Here is a 20,282-nt window from a genome sequence, read left to right as displayed (position 1 = left end):
GGTGCCATGTCTCTTGGTCTGGTTGTGACAGTCTTCCGTGTTCATGTTGTAGGTGCCATGTCTCTTGGTCTGGTTGTGACAGTCTTCCGTGTTCATGTTGTAGGTGCCATGTCTCTTGGTCTGGTTGTGACAGTCTTCCGTGTTCATGTTGTAGGTGCCATGTCTCTTGGTCTGGTTGTGACAGTCTTCCGTGTTGATGTAGGTGCCATGTCTCTTGGTCTGGTTGTGACAGTCTTCCGTGTTGATGTAGGTGCCATGTCTCTTGGTCTGGTTGTGACAGTCTTCCGTGTTGATGTAGGCGCAATGTCTCTTGGTCTGGTTGTGACAGTCTTCCGTGTTGATGTAGGCGCCATGTCTCTTGGTCTGGTTGTGACAGTCTTCCGTGTTGATGTAGGCGTCATGTCTCTTGGTCTGGTTGTGACAGTCTTCCGTGTTCATGTTGTAGACGCCATGTCTCTTGGTCTGGTTGTGACAGTCTCACCATGTAACAGCCATGTAGCATTCGGTCAGATTGTGACAGCCTCGACATCTGCACGATGTAACAGCCATCTCAGCACTGGTCTTATTGTGACAGTCTCATGGGGTAACAGCTATGAGAGTCACCACCTTGTATCAGCAATGTCGACTTTGTTAGTGACTGCCTCACAGTTAAACACCCATTTCGTCTCTTGTCTGTGACAGTCTCACCATTTAATAGCCACGTCATTGGACTGATAATGGCAGTTTCTCAAGTGTCTCACCTTAGAGTTACTCTGAGGTCTCACGGTGAAGTTGTCAAGTTCGGTCTACTTGTCATTGTTGCCTTGTTGCCTCTTGGGGATAACACTCATCTCATAAGTATAGTTACTGGTGTCCATCAGTTTTGACTGGTTGTGACAGACTCTCCATGTACAAGGACAAGCGGCATTGTCCTAATTGATCTGGTTGTGACAGCCCCTCCGTGTCCTTCTTGGTCTGGTTGCGACAGTCTCACACGCACAGTGTCCACGGTGAAACAGCCACGTTCCATTTGATCTGGTTGTGACCGTCAAACCATGTCCACGTTGCCAGCATTTGATCGATAGCCAAATGTATAGGCTACACAATGTTTAAAGTTTGACCTACTTTGTTATAAGAACCATTCAAATAAGAACCATTCAAATCTGATGAGAGAATACAATATCGATTTGCGATTGCTAGACCACTTTCAAACATGTTTCGAAATGTCGGGACGGCGCGTTGCATTGCGCGGCAGTGCTGCAGGAATTGGAAGGGGAGGAGACATCTTTCGAGATCCTCGTAAGTAGCCCGGAAAATACCCGATCATGTACCCAATCCACCCCGAAGAATCCTCAACTGCAGAGTTCCAGAAAACCCCACCCACCTCACTTCTCATTCGACTTGGGTCGGGTCTGGGGTTCTTTGAGAAGACAATGATCGAAGTTTCACTTTGAAACCACTAGTTGAGTAAAACAACTTTAATTTCAAGCCCCGGATTTCTCGTTCCGAATGCAAACATTAGCTGAAAAGAAGCATGCACAGGTGTGCAGGGAGAGAGACGCATTTTGCGGGGCTGGGAACTCGGGAACATGAGATGCTCGGACCCCGCTCGGACCGCGTAATGCAGGAGTCTGGATCTAGGATAAGGATTCTGATTTTTGATCGGTTTTTCACGTTTCTCAAAGTTCAGTATAGAAAGAATGTTTCCACCAAGGCCATGACCTGACCGCTGCGTGACCCGGCCACAGTAATAATGCCAATGCACGAAGTAATCCTTCACGATTGGAGATAAGTGACACTTCACAAACATAGGCCTACAATAAAATATCATACGGGTCTTGCATGGCTACACCAAACCATGGCCACCACACACCTATACAAAACTACACACAATCATTAGCTGATGATAAAATGTCTGCTTCGACAGAAGGCTAGAACGCTGTAGTTTGTCAGCTCATAAGACAACTCGCGGATACCCAAACCACCCCGTCAAACAGCCGATCAATGTGACCCATGGGTAAAAATCCGTTTGGTGTCATTGGAGAAAGTGTCGGGCACTATCGTAAGACCATTAATATTTGAATCCTTTGTTTGCAGGCACCTTAAATATCCCTGGACATTTATAAAATTATTAGACGGGCCATTATGGTTGTGACTTTGTCCCCAAAAGACCGGACATTCAAAACTATTACACGGGCATGCTGGCTGTGACTTTTTCCCAAACTACCGGACCATTGACGATGACATTCTGGTTGTGACTTTGTCCCTCAAAAACCGGACATTCAAAACTGTGACATCGTCCCCCCCAAAAGTCCGATTAGGAATTAAGAGAGCATCATAAGGCGGCTACTTTGTTGTTCTGTCTTTCAGGAAGCATCTTAGCAGTGGGAAACTACAATGGAGTTACTCGGCGGGCTCCTCCGAAACCCCGCTGATCGGGAAAACCATTGACCAGGCCCTAGAGGCGGCGGTGGAGAAATACGCCTCCAGGACCTTCTGTGTCTTCAGCGACGAAAATCTCAGGCTCACATATGAAGAGACGAGGGCGAAGGCTAGTTCATTTACTCATATAACGTTTTTTTTGCCCCTTACCTCCAATCAAAATAATTCAGGCCTATTCCAATACATGGTCTTTTTGTCTTTAAACAAAGGCACAATCTCCAAGTTCCGCCTTTGGTGACTGTTGCTTAGTGAAACTAACACCGTTTACCAGCGGACTTTCAGAGGTGACGGATATTCCCATAGCGCCAGAAAGACAGCCAAAACCTGCCCTCTGTGCCTTGTCCAATCCTTGAACATCTATCGCAACAAATAATGATACAGACTGCATCCTCTTTGATTATTGTTTTTTATGATTAAAATGACTTTCATAATTTTCGATCTCGTAATTTTGTAGGTGAACCAACTGGCGGCCGGGTTAACAGCAATCGGAGTAGACCCTGGCGACCGAGTGGCCGTTCTCGCGCCAAATATATCCGAATATATCTTGCTCCAGTATGCCTTGGCGAGAATGGGCGCATTACTGGTAAATATGCCTATTTCAACTAGTTCCGAGAAGCCTCACATCCTAGTAGCTACCCTGCTGGCTACCGCGTGGAGAACACAGGGTTATATTTCGGGATGAACCGGCGTGGAAGTAAAATTGTTGGGTTTTCACACAGTCCTTCGAATGAGACTTCGAGCTTCCTTGCATCTGGTGTCTATCCCAGATCGAGCAAAGGACCTCACCAAGGGAGAAACATATAGAAACATGAGCAGCTCGCGTGGACTCTGACTGGCCAAAGACGGAGTCAATAGGCCAATAATACCAATTGGCGCCTAACCGTTATGGCATGCAAAAACGTTCATCTCGCCTTGGAGGAGGAACACTCCCCGGAGATTCACACCTCCAAGTGCGGAGCGAACGCTGAAGAAGAAGAAGAAGCACTTATTCTGCCCGAAAGTGAGATCCCTTTACATTCTACAACCGCCTCGCGTCATGATTTCAGGTGACGATCAACCCGGCATATCAAGTGGGCGAACTTCAACACGCATTGAAAAAGGTACGTCCGCGGTCTCTCTAAAAAAAGGGGCACCGTAGCTTCAAAGTTAGGACTTCTGTTTATTTTGTAGATGGAAGGAATCTCAGATTTGAGGCACCATGCACCCTACCTCCGATGTGAGACACCATGTGATCCACAACTTCCGATCTGAAACACCATGCACCATACCGCTGATCTGATACAGCATGGGTTCCTAAACCTCCGAAATCGAACCCATGACCAAAGCCCTGCACTACCCGGCCACCTCCACTGAAGTGTGCTAATATGGTAGTGTCTTGGTAGTTCTTTCATATCTACGTACGCGCAACGGATGCCGTTGGTGGTGCAGGCAGAGGTGTCTGAGCTCGGAGGTTGCCAGAACGGAGGTCGAGTGTTAGAACCCAGGACTCTACTGCCGGGTGACATTCGACTGAACTCTGCAGCATCACCAAGAACAAGACCCTGTTGCAGCGCAGTAGTTTCTTCCTTCTCTTTTCAGGTTGGCTGCAAGGTATTGGTGTCCCTCGACAAGTTTAAGACGCTCGACTACCACAGAATGATCACTGCTATAGCACCGGAATTGTCCACGTCAAAACCAGGAGAACTGAAGTCCAAAAAGTAAGCTTTTCAATGCAGACTGGAGCTATCAAATGAACCTTTTTCTCAGTACATCATGGGTTGTGGCAATTTGGCTTGACCATCCTTATTAGGAATAGGCCTACACAAAAATAATATGAATTAGCTTTAAGTGAAAACAGTGCATTACGACTTCTCAAACACAGTCTTGACTTGACCCAAATGCGTGGACACCACTTCATCTGCCTCGGCCCTACCGGAGGTTGTCAAATGTACGCGGGAGATTTGACTTGATCCAAACCTCCTCCTTCTCCAAATACGCTCCATTCTTACTGCTCATTTGACCATAGGCCTACTCGTCATCCCCGCATTCATGCGGCCATTGAAGCCACCCTCCTTCCTTGCCAGCGTAGCATCGCACCGTTCTCAACTAAGTTCTCCAGCAAGGCAAATCAGGTTATTCAGCTGATATTAAGTAATTTTTTAAATTTCAGTTTACCCGATCTCAAGCATGTGGTCTTTGTATCACCGAAACGATTCACGTGAGTAAATTCAGTTTTGGATCCTTTCAGCTTCAGCCATTTTCCCTGTTTTTTTCATTTGTAATCGCTGAGGGATGTAACTGACCTATGAGTTATATAATCTATATATATAAGTTCCCAGTTGAAGTCATCTCTAAAAAGAATACTCTAGATTCTATATTAGAAATTGAAAAATGTGCGATATCTCGTCGTTGCCTGACTGGTGCTCTTCATTGCCGAACCTCATCCCAATCGTCCTTGACTTTCAATCGTCCTTGACCTATCAATCGTCCTTGACCTTTCAGAGGTGCCTGGAGTTTCCAAGACCTGATGGACGCAGGTGAAAGCCGCCATTACAAGCAGGTGGAGGAGCTTTTCTACAAGTTACAGTTTGATGATCCGATCAATATCCTTTTTACATCGGTAAGCAACTATCAACTCCTGAATAAACGTGCATATGCAACAGTGGGACTTCCTGACAGGAACTGACTAATCAGAAGAGAGCTATCAAGCTTATTCGGCACAGGCATTACGGCTATGATCACCACGGGGGTTTGTTTGCTCAAAACCTTTGTCCTGACAGGAAGTCCTACATGATTTCTGCTCGAGGAAAGCGATGCCGGAATACTCTTTGAGCACTTCGAATCCACTACGCATAGCTAGGCAGAAATCGGGAGAAAATGTCCAGATTTTTGTACCCGGTTGCGCATAAGTAAGCATACGCATGCGTACCCGGATACAAAATCTGGACATTTTGTTCGAACCACTGCCGACCGCGGCGCTGATTCAAAGGAGTATTCATAAAATGTTTCATTAGCTATATGCAAACTCATAAGACCGATAGGTGAGGTGTTATCGTCTGGTGTAGGATATCCATTTTTCTTGGTCAATGTAAAGAAGGTCCCCACTGTACTCTGGCTACGCCTATATGACACTTATGTCAGTGACCGCCGGCGCAGGAAAACGCCCTCTTTCTTCGGCTGTCCCTACTAAATCTGACCGGTCCGTTTCAGGGCACGACTGGCTCACCAAAGGGAACTGTTTTGACACATCATAATATCGTCAACATATGCAATTCATCAGGTATTCGATTAGGCTACCCGGATTACGTAAGTGTTTTTTTTATAACTTCACTCCACCTCCCATTTCATGACTATATGACAGGACACACAAGGAGCAATGTAAAGGCCAACTCAGTGGTGCATAAGGGGTCACAGTTGCGCGCACGGGAGATATCGAAGCATTAGTTTTTTCAACTGAGACAGCTCAAACGCTGAAGCCCGATTTGCAACATTGGTTTGACCGCCCGATCAATGTTCCTTATTCGCTCTTGCCTAGCCTCGCCACAGAGTGGAAGCTGTAATTTGGATGAACGAGGACATTGTTTTAGAGTTTGAGGCTGATTTGTCTAACAGAGCTATGACTAACAGAGGTCGGAGGTGCTCGTAGAGGTTGAAGCTGATTCCACAGGGTGTTCATTGACCATAGCATGATTCTACTTTCAGAAAGACAGTGCCAGTATCTTGTGTCCAGTTCCCATGTTCCACGTGTCAGGTCTCTATGTGGGAAGCACCACGACCTTGCTCCATGGAGGAAAGGTTGTTTGGCCCTCGGCGGGGTTTGACGCAACAAAGGCCTTAAAGGCAAGCCAGGATGAGAGGTAAGTTGTCCTCTCTTCTATATCAAGGGTTCAATCATAATCTACTCTTCCATGTACGTTTTGTTCCTACTTTTTGATTGATCAATGCCATGCCTCCTGCGATAGCCCGATGGATTTGATGTGGTCACAGTCCATGTGATCGAAGCATGTTCTCACAAAGAAAGAACAAGATCAAATGATAGTGGCGTCTCCCGGTCGAGAATGAGACACAGCCCACGCAGGGATCAAAACACATTCAAACCTGATGTCCATCAGAAAAAGCTCCCAAGATGCAAGTGCACAGTCGCAGATCACCCAAGCTTGCAACGGAATCGTTGCCGTAGATCGTGAGAGTCCGAGGTATCAACTTGACGAACTTCGAAGTACGAAACACGGAATTTGCTCTTACCCTCGGGATGCAATTTATTTCAGGAGGTGCATGGTTCACACCACAAATATTGCGTCTTCGTGGGTGTCTTTTAGCATCTCATTGACGAACTCAAGTTTTACAGTGTAGTCTTGAGATTCAAATTTTTCTTCCGTTTCAACTTCGTTGGAAAATTTGAAAATTCAAGGAACATCGTCACACACTTGTTCGTTCTTCATGTCACCCATGAAAAGTGAACAGTGAGACACCTTACATGAATCGCAGCCTCATCGGGATTCCCAACAGCGCAAAGCAAGGTTGTTGTATCTGCGTCGTACGTGTAACTCATTTCAAAGCTCAGTCAGATCTTAGATAAACCAGCCTAAACTTGGAGGACGATTTCCCCGTAAATCAATCACAAACACTAGGTTTAGGACTAATGGTAGACAAGCTGCAAGATCGTCAGTCTTAGCAACACGTATTTCTGCTTTCGACTGCACTGAAACCAATTGACAGGACAAGGAAGTTTTGAACACATAATCGGTTAAGTGTTTAAAGTGTCAATGTTCGGGCTGCAGACATGACATATCTTGCACTTGCTATTCTTTATTCTTTACTGGGAAGTGAAGTTACCTATCCAGAAGAAGTAATGCTTCTAGTTGCTAATGCTACATAAAAAGAGAATCTGGGATATATAGACGCCAGGTAGATGGGCAGTAATGCACCTAGTTGCTAATGCTACATTAAAAGGGAATCTGGGATATATAGACGCCAGGCAGATGGGCAGTAATGCTTCTAGTTGCTAATGCTACATTAAAAGAGAATCTGGGATATATAGACGCCAGGCAGATGGGCAGTAATGCTTCTAGTTGCTAATGCTACATTAAAAGGGAATCGGGGATATATAGACGCCAGGCAGATGGGCAGTAATGCTTCTAGTTGCTAATGCTACATTAAAAGGGAATCGGGGATATATAGACGCCAGGCAGATGGGCAGTAATGCTTCTAGTTGCTAATGCTACATTAAAAGAGAATCTGGGATATATAGACGCCAGGCAGATGGGCAGTAATGCTTCTAGTTGCTAATGCTACATTAAAAGGGAATCTGGGATATATAGACGCCAGGCAGATGGGCAGTAATGCTTCTAGTTGCTAATGCTACATTAAAAGAGAATCTGGAATATATAGACGCGGGACAGATGAGCAATTTGACTTCGAACTTCAAAAGGGATGAGTGTTTCCGTCAGGTGCCAGCAAGCAGACAGTACAAAACGAGTTTTCTTCTGTAATTGCAGGGTAAACCTGATGTCAGGCATACCGACCATGTGGATAGACTATCTCAACCATCCTCAGTTTGATACATTTGATCTATCGAGCGTCCACACAGGTAAGACCTCCATGACTGTCACCATTGTTCTTCAACCTTATCATAGTGTCACCCCCTAATGAAAAGGCCAACCAGTCTTAGCTTATGAGACACTCTTTTACTTCCAACCTCCTATCTCTAATGCCAGGCGAGAAGGCAGTTTGTACCATGTATCTAACTAGCTGGCGGCTAACCAACCAGCCGATCGGAATGAGGTCAGCAGTGGGCCTCGAACTTTCGACCTTCCGTTTATGAGGCGGACGCCTGAACCACTAGCCCATCGAGATCGGTTTACAAAGACATGACATGCATGTCGGGGCTGCGTAGCGCCTGCACCCACTTTCTTTTTTATTTACGTATTAATTTTTGAAATATCCAGGTAAATCTGGCCTAAACAGTGAAACAGTCTGATCGAGATGAAGGAGTAAACGTATCAGTAGAAAGGTTCGAGATGGTTTTGTCAATGTCTCCGAGGTTTTAATGCATGATCACCCACGACTAGTGCCATTCAAGGAAGCTGTCCGTGATACCAAGTCACGTTCATGCCTGGTTCAGCAGATTCCTTCAGCTCTGCCAGAGGGATTGGACTGTACACGAAGCACATCAAGGTCCCCTTATGAGCTCCCAGTTGGAGCATCTCCTCTTTCTTTAACTCACTGAAGGGCTTCCCTGTAGGATCTTCGAGAGGAATCGCCGTGTACTGCCACTTGTCATTCATGTAGTACGTGGCTTGGTAGAATTGGACGGGGCCCGCTCCAGGGGACCTCTCCGCACCTTTTCCCTTCTTGATGCACAGATAAACCTTCCCGTCATCACAGCAGATGTCCAAGATGTAGAATCCAACGACCGGTGAGAGAATTGGTGTCCTCTTCGCGAAGTAGTGCTGCAGCGCTCCAACTGCCCCACCGTCCATCGAATTCTGCCTGACCGCCAACGAAATGGCACTAACTCTTTGTCCATTCCGATGGTCGATGAGGAGCAAGTCCGTGGATTCTGGACAGAGAATCTTCATATCTTTTCCCTGCGAATAATCTAACGTCCCACTGGCCAGTTTAATCGGGCCCCATATCAGCTTAAAATTAGCAGCGAGTATAAGGACAGCCCATTGGTCTTTCTCTTTCTTGAGAATTACATACTTTCCAGATTTAGTTAATGCGACACTGACAGCGTTTTGCATTTCTTTAAAGTACTCTAGCGTCGCCTTTTGGTAATCCCTTTTAAATGGCGAGATACACCGGTGGAGTCCACCATAGCAGAGCACCAGCAGTTCGCCACTGTTGTTGACAATCATATCGTCTACTTCATCTCCCAATCGGTTTCCTATTTCGACCAACTGCTTACGAAGTCCAGTCATCAGTATTGAACAATAAGAATAAAACCAATTATAAACAAACTCAGTGAAAACTACATTGTTGAATGATACCACTTTCTGATATAGCTTGTTCTGACTTATGAAAAGTACTGCTTTAGTTATCTTATAACAGGGCTTTCTCACATACTTCCCACCGAGTTCAAGTCTGACTGGATCCGTTATCGTCCTTGGTAGATACTCAAGCTCGCCCACTTTGACACCCGCTGTCTTTGGAATGAACCTTGGCACTGACATATACAGCATTCTGCTTTTGAATGCAGCAATTGTCTTGCTCGCATCAAATCTAGTCTTGTTCAATGTCGCCGCCGTGCTGATTACGTGGCGGACTTGCTCTGCATTTGTTATATCAATTGTGGAAATGTCCCTGCCACGTTCCAAAGACCCTTGCAGACCCTCTACCAGTCTGCTTACGTCCATGTCTAACTGTTTTTCTACTGTCTTTTCCTTGACCGCTGAAACTAAGTCGTCCTTCCTTTTATCGATTTCTTTCTTCAAAAGTGCTGCTCGGTTTTGTATCAGAGTGATCACAGCTTCTTCCTTGTTTCGGACATCCTGGAGCTCTCGTTGCAGTGTTGATGCACATTCATAAGCATTGCATAATGGGTCAAGGTTATCTTTCAACTTCTTCAACACATCCCCAATATCCACAAGCTCGTGGTCATCATGATCAATGTCAGCGCATATTTCACACACAGGTGTGTCGCAGCCCATGCAGAGAAATTTCATCGCTCGGCCCCCATGTTTCTCACAACGTATGAGTCTAATGAAATCTGATACGGGTTTTACAACATGCCCTCGGAAACGTGGTTTCTTGCCATGGGACGTGGCACAATCTCGACACAGCAAGGCATCTTCGCAGCGGTCACAGAAGAAATCCGCTTTTGCTTCAAGTCCCTTGTACGAACAGAAAGTGCAGAGTTCTTTCTTTCTGAGGGGTAATGTCGGTTCGGCAACAGCGGGTGCCTCGACGTTGGTATCCTGAATTGGACAAGCGATAGTACACGTGGGGCAGGCGACGCTCTCCTCTGCTTGGTGCCGCCTGACGTAACTGATGAGACAGGATTCACAAAACCGATGGGTGCAGGTCGGTAGTGTCTTGGGATTCTTTGGTTCCTCGAGGCAGATTGCGCAGATATCATGTTGTACTGAAGCCATGGCTGGCTCGCTTTATCAGTTCCTTGGGTTTCTGAAAGGATATGAATGGAGTGACGCTTTGAGTGCGAATAGCAGCCTGCTTGTGAGTGCAATTGTGCACCACGGAGGAAGGTACAAGTCCTTTACATCCAACATCGAAAGATCGTACTTTAGGGACTAAAGCAGGTCTCAATCAAAAGTTTATCGATAAAGTTATGTATTCGAGGCCGTTAAGAACTGGCATTTTTTTCAACCGCTCTCTAATAAACAATTTCTGCGACGTATATGCTGACAACATTGCGATATAGCCAATCGACTGCTGATTTCCAATTGCAATCGTCATGTTGACATGGCTCTGTCGTGGACCTGCCAGCGAAGTGTCCACCTGTTCTGCCCCTACGGGGGCAAGATCGCCTCCAATGTAGGGTAGGTCAGCCACGAAATAGAGGGCCCGCCGGATCTGCCCCTACTGGGGCAAGATCGCCTCCAATGTAGGGTAGGTCAGCCACGAAATAGAGGGCCCGCCGGATCTGCCCCTACTGGGGCAAGATCGCCTCCAATGTAGGGTAGGTCAGCCACGAAATAGAGGGTCCGCCTGATCTGCCCCTACAGGGGGATGATCACTCCCTTAGGCAGGGAAGTTCAGCCACTAAATATAGAGGGCCCGCCTGATCTTCCCCTTCTTGGGGAAGGTGATGTTCGCGGGCTAAGAGAACAATGACACAGGGGTGAATAAACCTAATGAATTTGAAGAAGATAGTGGATGATATGAATAAAGACTGGATAGGTTTATACTACAGCTTTGTACAGAAAGGTCTATCGAAAATGTCGATGAGCATTCATTGGTCTTTATTCATCACACTTAATTACTCACCGATTTGGATTATTCGGCAAGGAAAATGGAGGAGGACGCGTTATTCCTGATTGTTGTACCCTTCTTCTCCTGGCAGCTCCACCAGAACGAATCTCGATTCGCCGAATCGTCAACATACGCGTAGCGTAGCACACCGAGCCTACAATAGGCAAAATCGATGTATGTTGTACTGACAATGAAGTGTTGTTTGGCTTACTGACACAGATGTTCTGTTGAAAGATAGATAGACTGCTAAAAAAGATTTGAGTCATGACAAGTATTCTAGTAGAAATGAATAATATGTATACGCGCTTGGTTAATCCCCATTTTATTCTAGTAATATCGCGGTGTAAATAATTGTAGAAGTTTTTTTATGGTGAGTGCTCGCCGAGCTGGCTGCATGCTACAAAACTAAGAAAAGGGGACAGAATTAATGTCTTGATCTAGAACGACCTCTCATTTAAGGACATCCTTGGGACAGACAAATGCTATCCTAAATAGGGAGATGTCCTGATAAGAGAACAAAAATATCGAGAGACAGAGAGAAAACCTCTGGTTTACGATGATATGTAATCCCTTGTCTGATTAGTAGTAAGGGCTGATGAAATGAGCTCAAAACACGGCGGTCTTTCCAGCCATACCTCAATTTGGTCTATGCGCGGACGAAAGCCTCGGATCTGTCATGAATTTACTATGTTACGCCCGTGCGTGGAGCTGTTTTCAGGATAGCTGTTCGGAGGATGGCCAGACTATCTCAAGCGCTATGTTTAGGGATGACCAGACGTTCACCAGGTGCGTGCTCTATGTTATTTTTGAATGGGCCAATCACTGAGCGTATGATCTCGAGCGATCGATAGACCGGCCTGGCCCGTCCCAATTCTATGTGCCAGCTGATTTCGACAGGGTAGAGGCTAATTCCCCAAAGTGCCAGGGACCTTCATTAATATTCATGCATTAGTCATATATCATGTGATTCTACGTCACCGGCAGGAATTTCAACAGGTCCCTGGCGCTTTGGGAATTAGCCTCTATACCCTTGGCGGACGAGAGCGAGGCAAAACATGAGGTGTTGGTTTCTCTCGTGTCTTTCAGGGTTGGTAGGAGGCTCCCAGTGCCCCGAGGAACTCATGAGACAAATGGTGGAGGGATTCAAATTGGAGGCATTATTTGTAAGTTCGCCCAGAGAGTTAGTCATCAGCTCGAAATCAGAATGTGCATTTTTCGAATCAAGGCGTAGAGATTTTAAATATTTGAATATGTAACTAAAAAATATTGAGTTAAGAGTTGAACGTTAACTGGGACCTTATTAGACTCCCGGGCAGTCCATTTCGTCATCGCGATTGTCTCTTCGGGCGAGAGGACGAGGCCGATCCAATATGGCCATTACTACATGTATAACTTTTAATAAAAAGAAGTAATTTTGGCTAGATGAGGGATCTGATACCAGGGATCTTAACACGTTTTCAGCTCTTTACGGCTTTTTCAAATAACATCAGGCTATTGTAATGACGGGTGTGACTTAATGTCTTCACGAGTCAAAATCAGTAGCAATACAAAAACAATCGCTACAAATGAACGTGCCTCGGCCGCGGATTAGTTTCGGATACGTAGTGAGACCCGTCGCTAAACCTCCCTATATTTCTTCCAGATCTTGTACGGCATGACGGAGTGTACTGCTCTCGTCTGCGGCACCGATCCCAAGAAGGACTCTATGAAGATGCAGATGTCCTCTATTGGAAAAGCAATCGATAATCTTGAGGTGGGCATATAACCCAAAAGGACTGGAATCTCTATTTTCTCTAAGAAACTCCAGCGACTGTTGTATTCTCAAGCTAAAATTGATCACGAAATCAATGAAGGGATGCAAGGCAAAACGACCGACGACCTCCATTTACATTTGACTTACGTTGATGTAGTTCTGCCTTGAAGTTCTAAAAATGGTAACATTATGAAAAGCTCAGTGAAAACTTTCGATGGAATGGTCATGTTTATAGGTTCCGACTTTTCTAAACTTGGGTTAATTTCTATAAAACATCGAGTTCTTTTTTAACTCTTTTCATTCTCGTAGACAAAGATTGTTGACCAAGAAGGCCGTGTTGTCCCAGTGGGAACCTCTGGTGAGCTCTGCTGTCGGGGTTTCTCCACCATGCTTCACTACTGGGAGGATGAGGAAAAGACCAGAGAAACACTGCGCAATGATGGCTGGCTGTATACCGGGTAAGTCGGATGGAACTCGAACAGCACTCAAATCAACCCAGTTCGTTATCAAGTCCGGCTTGCCGCACAGCTTCTGCCTTGTATTTTGGCCGGAGACTATGCGAAAATCCATCTGATGCAGAAATTAGCTGTTGTTTGGTAAGCCGGACTCGCCAAATAGTCACTTCCTAGTTTTATACTCATACGGATCGAAATCGTTTCATTTTGTGTTTAGTATTGGTTTCAGTGATACAATATTTCATTCGTTGTGGATCCCAACCGAACGAATACGTTTGCGAAAGTGTATCCCGAATACTAAACCTTTCAAACAACCTTAATGGAACTTGCTGTACAATGTGTCTTTTTTGATGCAGGGACACAGCAACAATGGACGAGGATGGATACACCTATATCGTGGGTCGCAGCAAGGATATGATCTGTCGAGGAGGAGAAAATATCTTCCCCGCGGAAATCGAAGACTATCTGCTCACGAATGAGAAGGTACAATCCGCACAGGTAAGGCAGGCTTGATCGTCGAAATTGATAAATTCAGCGATTGTGGAAAGCAGAATTTGTTGAGATATGGTATCAATCTCCAAGCCTCGCCATTGTTAACGGTTGCCTAGTGATACTTGCACCGTACTGGCGTACTCATGCCATGGAGGAAATGGCTTGCTATCCTCTCGTTGGAAGATTGATATGGTATACGAGCTTCCTTTCAGTATGGGAAGCTCCCGTAATAAAAAAACAACTTGAAAATGACTTAAAGGTTAATTGCAGGTGCCTGACCCTCTCTTACTGCGCATGACTGCTTCTCCAGTATTGAACTTTGCCTTTTCAGGTGGTAGGCGTGCCAGACGAAAGGCTACAGGAAGAGATCTGCGCCTGCATCCTCCTCCGTCAGGGCGAACAAGCAACGGAGGAAGAAATCGTTGCATTTTGTAAGGGAAATGTAAGTCCAAGCGCGCGTCAAAGTCGGGTGGGTGAATCTTGGTAGTCAAAGTGCTGTGGCCTGTTTTCTCTCACTCGCTCCATCCAAGAGTCCCCTTCAAAAACAATATCCGTACTCGCCCTATTCTTTTTACTCTATGTGACTATGCTATTGAAGATAAGAACAGCATACAGTAGTTATACATGTTGCTACCACTGATCTGCCCTCACAGAAACCTGGTTCTTCTCCACACACATACTATGGAGTCGTCCGATATTAGTGTGGTCGCCAAGGATGACCCTGGCGCCCTACTCTTGAGGTTCTGGTGCAAGACCTATTCCGCACCTCGACTTTATTCTCTCTTATGTTTGAGTTCTTATTTCCAGATATCTCACCAGAAGGTCCCCAGACACGTCATTTTCGTGGAGAGTTTCCCACTGACGCCCGTCGGTAAGGTCAAGAAATACGTCCTCCGGGAAATGGCAAAAGAGAAACTTGGTCTGGAGGACGTGTAGGAGGCCGATCGAGCGGCTCCCACGGAAATGTGTTATCTCTGTTTACATTAATTAAAACAGAGTAAAGAAATAACGATGTCCTAGAAGTTATCAAAGAGACTGTGTTTCTCTATTTTTAATGAACTGCGTAACAGACTGGTAACAGATTGGTAACAGACTGGTAACAATATAACAAAGGGAACTCGGCCAAAACTTTGACAACACTTGATAACTTTTGCGGACTTTTATTTTCACCAAGCTCACGATCTCCATTCTGATATTGAAGTAATTTTCATTCACGAAACGTACTAGGGAACATCTCGGCATATCTCAAATTCTCGTGATTTCACTTCAGCAAGGTCGAGATTATGTGGAGTTCACGATTTCCCATGTAACGTGTCATTGTTCACTTTTCATGCTTGACATGAAGAACGAACGAGGGATGTTCAAAGACCGGGCTACATCCAGTAATCTTACTCCGGTTTATAAACGCATCGACACAATATATAGATGTACAAAATAAGAGAGACCTTATGTTCACTACAACAGTGAGTCCTTATTTTATTTGTCGTACTACTACATTAAAACTAACATCATGTTTATCGATCGCAGATCACAGTTTCATATGAGTTCTATGGTAGTAAGTTAAGTCTTCTACATTATATCATGCCTTTATAGTGATGAGATCTTCCTTACACTACTAATGATAGCCATCCAAGTTGTCGAACTGAAGATCGCAACACGACCAGCAAAATGAAAGAGAATACAACATTAACCATGTGCATTTTTCGTAATTTTGCTCGTGGAGATGCTTGGCTCTGGAAAATAACACGCGCCTTCATGATCAAATGAAACTTCTCCAGTCTTCCTTTTTCTTGATGGATGAAACTTAGTCCATGCATGAGTCTACTCACGGACGCCGCCCAAGTTCGGATGTACCAGTTATCGCTTACACTTACGTATTTGACCAAGAGCACCTACACCCTGTCATAAAGGTAATCATTGGAACGCTCACACGGAGTACTTTCAAATAACAACCCATGTGACATGGTTTCAATGACATTTCAGATTTTCAAACATTCATCTTGAGCAAAATTAAGTAAAACTGAAATGAATCCTGAACTTCAGGCGAGCACTTACAACCGAGCTCAGGGACGTATGCGAGGGGAGGTGAATACGCCTGACGCCCAGGTCGAAAGGCCACCTTGTCTATTGTTCAATGCGGGTAACACAACAGGAGAGTCTATTTTACTTTGAGAAAGACCCCCTTTTGACAATGACAGTATAGCATACACTTCTATATTTATCACATTGATTGCCTGGTATTAACTGGATATTTTGACGACAAATCCTGTAGTCTAGCCCTACTTCGTCCATTTGCACAGTGAATGTAAATCGTAAACTGCAATTTCCCATTTCGCTTTCGCACTGAGTAAAATGAAATCTTGACTGTTGGATTCGAGACGTTTGACAACGGCCCAATTTGACAGCCCAAAACAGTCCTGCAGGCAAGCAAAATAAACCAAATACAACGAGAGTCGAATTAAGGTGTGCTCAGAATGGGAAAAACATGTACATATTTGAAACCTGAGCCACAACCGAACAAACATAAAGTGATCGTATATTTTGTGCACGGGTCAGTGATGTTTGTACCTTCATCATGATCAAGATGAATTCAGGTTACAAATTCGAAGTCATTTCGTTCCGGTGAGTTCTCGTTTCCGTTGTAACTTTAGCCGATAGGTGTCGCATTGCAGCTGTCCGTTCCGCATGTCCAGGAGCATACTTTGGAGGGTTGGTGGGGCTGCACAGCTGAGGTCTGTTGGCCGCGGGGCGTCAGAGGGAGCTGTGACCAGCAGGTCTTAAAGTTTGTTTGTTCGCAGTCGCGGGTGATGCCGACTGTGCTTCCTGCAAAATTAGAAGTACGCCAATTAGGTCAGTTATCTAGGCCATGAAACCGCATCTTGACCCTCAAGTTTTGGATCCACTGACTCCGCCGACCCGCGGACTCTGTTACACCAGGGATTGGAGGGCAGGGTAGGGGAGGTTACGGACGGAGTACCTCTGATGGTTCAGAGTGTTCGACCGATGACGCCGTGTCTGTTGGGCAACGTGAAGGAAACCGCATGATACATGAATATAGGATTCACGTTGTCAATTGCCATGTTTCACTTGTCACGAGTTAACTGACTGCGACTTGAAAACACGACGTGAGGGCGAAAAGTGACCTCGTGAATCGTATGTAGCCCGCTCTTTGGAAATGACTTGTTAGTTCTTCATGTCACGCATGACAATGTAAGAGTGACACGTTACATAAAACCGCGACCGAGAGGGTCTCAAATGTATTTACAAAAAGTAAAAAAGCGTAGGCGGTGTTATGAAGCCGGATAGTCTACTGACTAATTGTATTCCTATTTATGTTCCTTATTCATCACATTATATTACAGCCGGGAGTCAATCATATACTGTACCGGTATAGAAGTGGTCATCGTCCCCTGGAGGTATAGTCCAGAGACTATAGTCCGCTAGGGATTATAGTCCGTTACTTATACTATTATTATTATAGTAATCTACTTATAGGAAGGTTAGGGATAGAAGTCCGGTTCCTAGGGATCATGGTCCTCCAGGCGGACTATATCATCTGTCACACCGGTGGTAAAGAGCTGGTGGCCTACGTATCAATAAATAAATAAATTTGAATTTTGAATTTGAATTTGAATACGAACTTTACCTGTGATGTCGAACTTCAGTGTTGTGACGCAGTCTGTGTACCTGTCACTGTCGCATGCCTGGGTCTGGGGCGGGTAGAACATGCACTCGGCGTCATCTGACCAGGTCCCACTCGTGGCGGACTTGGTCGCGCGGCAGATACTACACTTGATCGCCTCGCCTGAAAGAATGAGGCATTGTAAATCTCACACCCATATACACCTTGCCAGAAATGGGGCGCTGAGTGTCCGAAATAGTGATGTCATAAGGGGAAATTAGGCCTTATGGTGGAGGGACGAAGGAGATAGTCATGGTTGACCAACACACTTGAATGGCTTTAATGACGGACAAGGGGGAAAAGTAAGTTCCAATGCAAGCCACAAATTTCGGGAAGCATGTATAAGCTAAAGATTTTAGTATAATCTCTGAACAGTGTATTACGACTTGTCTATATACACTTTCTCGGATCAATGAGTTTGAGGTATTTTTAAAGAGAATGATACTGTACATCACTGGAAAAAGCCGACATTGACGATCCGTGAGATGGCAGTGCTGTGGCATTCCGGAAATACCCGAACCGTTCCGATAAGGAAGTGAGCTCAAAATCATTCATTCTGGCTCATACCTTTGCTCAGAAGGTTGCTAAAAACATTGCCGCGTTTTTACTGGCTGTATAGTACATCTTTAACTACAGTACATGTACATCTGACGAAAATCAATGATGTCTGTTGTATCAATTATTGAAATGTTTCGTGAACTACTCAATGAAAATAATAAATTTGGCAGAAGAAATAAAGATTGCCGATCACCACTGAACAATCGCGAATAACTTGGTCAAATTCCAACTTTTTCATTTTAGATCTGGGACTCTGGAATTACATACATGTTAAAATTGTTTGAGATACATCACGAAACACTGTCCTGTAGCTCAAAATGGTTGATGGACATTATGATTCCGTCATACTTGGTTCCCGGGTGTACAAAATCTTATTCACCGGTTACATTAATGTAAACACAGAAATGTATACAGCGCAGTAAGTGTTTGAAAAAACCGATAGGATGAGGTACGGTTGTCAACGCTACAGACTACCACGCAATAGGGCCCGGGTTCGATCCAGGGGAGTTTCTCGATAAACCGGCGTGGCTTTCAAGCTCACAACACGTCATGACGAACAGCGTAAAGATATTCGAGAGTCTGTCGAATGAGACTAAAAGCCGTTGTCCCTTGCACCTGAGTGTCTGTGCAGGGGCAAGTAAAATATCTTACATAGGTGGACAGCAGCCTAAATAGTGGACTCCATACTCTAGCCTATTACGAGCCTTGGTCAAAACAATGACCGATTGCAGGGCCAAGAGTACTGTATAGGCCTACCGGAAGTGATACATCATCGAAATAAGTAAATACTTGAATATAAATCATATTGACATTGGCCTGGAATTCATATTGGTGATCTTGAGATACGATTACTTTCTTATACATGTACTTGATTATCACAAGCTTAGATTAATGCGACTGTTAAGAGTACATTATTCATTTTATTTCTGTAAAACTTTCAAAAACAACAAGTTTCAACAGAACATTCTCATGCGATAGGTGCTCAATCGATTGGTCATGCTCTCAGGAGAAAAAGTTTTTGAGTCATGAAAGGTACTTAGGGATTCGGCAAAGGGTTGCGAAACCTGCCATGGGTGTAATATACATATATAGTGAGCGAAGGCACCGACGGGAAGAAGCTATTGACACGACAAGTTACATAAACGTTTACTTACTACTTTCGAAGAACGACATTATGGTGATTAGAAAAACAGCGACGAAAACAGCACGGTTTCCCTCCATGATCACGTCCATGTGTAGAAACAGAAATTGCCGAAGAACTTAACCCGATCCTGGTTCACCGTTGAATTATATCCAGTCAGGACCCTGCCGACTTTTATAACTCGCAGCATCAGAACCAACGGACATCACTTTTCGTAATCCCATTGTTTGTCCGGGAGTCTTAATGAGGGATCAGCTATTTGAGACACTTTTGATAGCGTTCGGTGACTTAACCCCGACAACCTCCCACATATACTGTCTCGTCTGAAACTGATTCGGTCAGCTGCACCCCAGACGCAGTGGACCGGCTTTGTCTCTCACCCTTACCATCCAGGAGATCCAATTAGGATGACACAATGGACTGCCATGGGAGTCTACGGTCAGCAGTCTTGCAGTTTGGTCTTCAACTTTGATCGTCTCGTTGGAAATGTTTACATTCTATTGGCTCTAAGCTGGTGTGAAATTGAGTGCAGTTGTTCCCCGTACAGAATAAGTCCTACCATGTTACTTTCTGACTGGTTGAACGACATTTGCACAGCCTGACTTACCTCTGAAAAACAGGGTGAACGCCATAAGTTGGAATGTAGCCTCTTGCACGGCCGCGATTATATAGGGTTCACGTTGTCACTAGTCATGTTTCACTTGTCACGAGTTACCTGACTTAGGCTTGAAAACACATCGCGAGGGTGAAAGGTGACCTCGTGAATCGTATGTAGCCCGCTCTTTGGAAATGACTTGTTCGTTCTTCATGTCACGCATGAAAAGTGAACAGTGACACGTTACATAAACAAACGTGAAGGTAACCGAC

General features: G+C 45.0%; 3 protein-coding genes across 3 annotated transcripts; 1 reads left to right on the top strand and 2 right to left on the bottom strand.

The window, feature by feature from the left end:
* Positions 1-1,077: 1,077 nt before the first annotated feature.
* On the top strand, positions 1,078-15,952 carry LOC135490714 (medium-chain acyl-CoA ligase ACSF2, mitochondrial-like). The gene is made up of 16 exons (XM_064776105.1): positions 1,078-1,278; positions 2,350-2,530; positions 2,876-3,004; positions 3,468-3,521; positions 4,000-4,118; positions 4,571-4,618; positions 4,903-5,020; positions 5,611-5,706; positions 6,103-6,257; positions 7,899-7,990; positions 12,421-12,497; positions 12,977-13,087; positions 13,397-13,545; positions 13,899-14,040; positions 14,366-14,476; positions 14,842-15,952. The coding sequence occupies exons 1-16, from the start codon at positions 1,193-1,195 to the stop codon at positions 14,968-14,970; spliced, it is 1,797 nt and encodes a 598-aa protein (XP_064632175.1). The 5' UTR covers positions 1,078-1,192; the 3' UTR covers positions 14,971-15,952.
* LOC135490713 (uncharacterized) lies at positions 7,033-11,488 on the bottom strand. Its single transcript, XM_064776104.1, has 2 exons — positions 11,350-11,488; positions 7,033-10,527 (listed from the first exon to the last, which is right to left on the bottom strand). Exon 2 carries the CDS (start codon positions 10,494-10,496, stop codon positions 8,478-8,480), a length of 2,019 nt encoding a protein of 672 aa, XP_064632174.1. The 5' UTR covers positions 10,497-10,527; positions 11,350-11,488; the 3' UTR covers positions 7,033-8,477.
* A 38-nt stretch (positions 15,953-15,990) lies between the features above and the next one.
* Positions 15,991-19,685, bottom strand: LOC135490715 (uncharacterized). Its single transcript, XM_064776106.1, has 3 exons — positions 19,429-19,685; positions 17,681-17,839; positions 15,991-16,857 (listed from the first exon to the last, which is right to left on the bottom strand). The coding sequence occupies exons 1-3, from the start codon at positions 19,505-19,507 to the stop codon at positions 16,682-16,684; spliced, it is 414 nt and encodes a 137-aa protein (XP_064632176.1). The 5' UTR covers positions 19,508-19,685; the 3' UTR covers positions 15,991-16,681.
* Between the last annotated feature and the right edge of the window lie 597 nt (positions 19,686-20,282).

The sequence above is a fragment of the Lineus longissimus genome, chromosome 7 (assembly GCF_910592395.1).
Source record: "Lineus longissimus chromosome 7, tnLinLong1.2, whole genome shotgun sequence".
Lineage (NCBI taxonomy): Eukaryota > Metazoa > Nemertea > Pilidiophora > Heteronemertea > Lineidae > Lineus > Lineus longissimus.
This window is presented reverse-complemented; position numbering and strand designations above follow the sequence as displayed.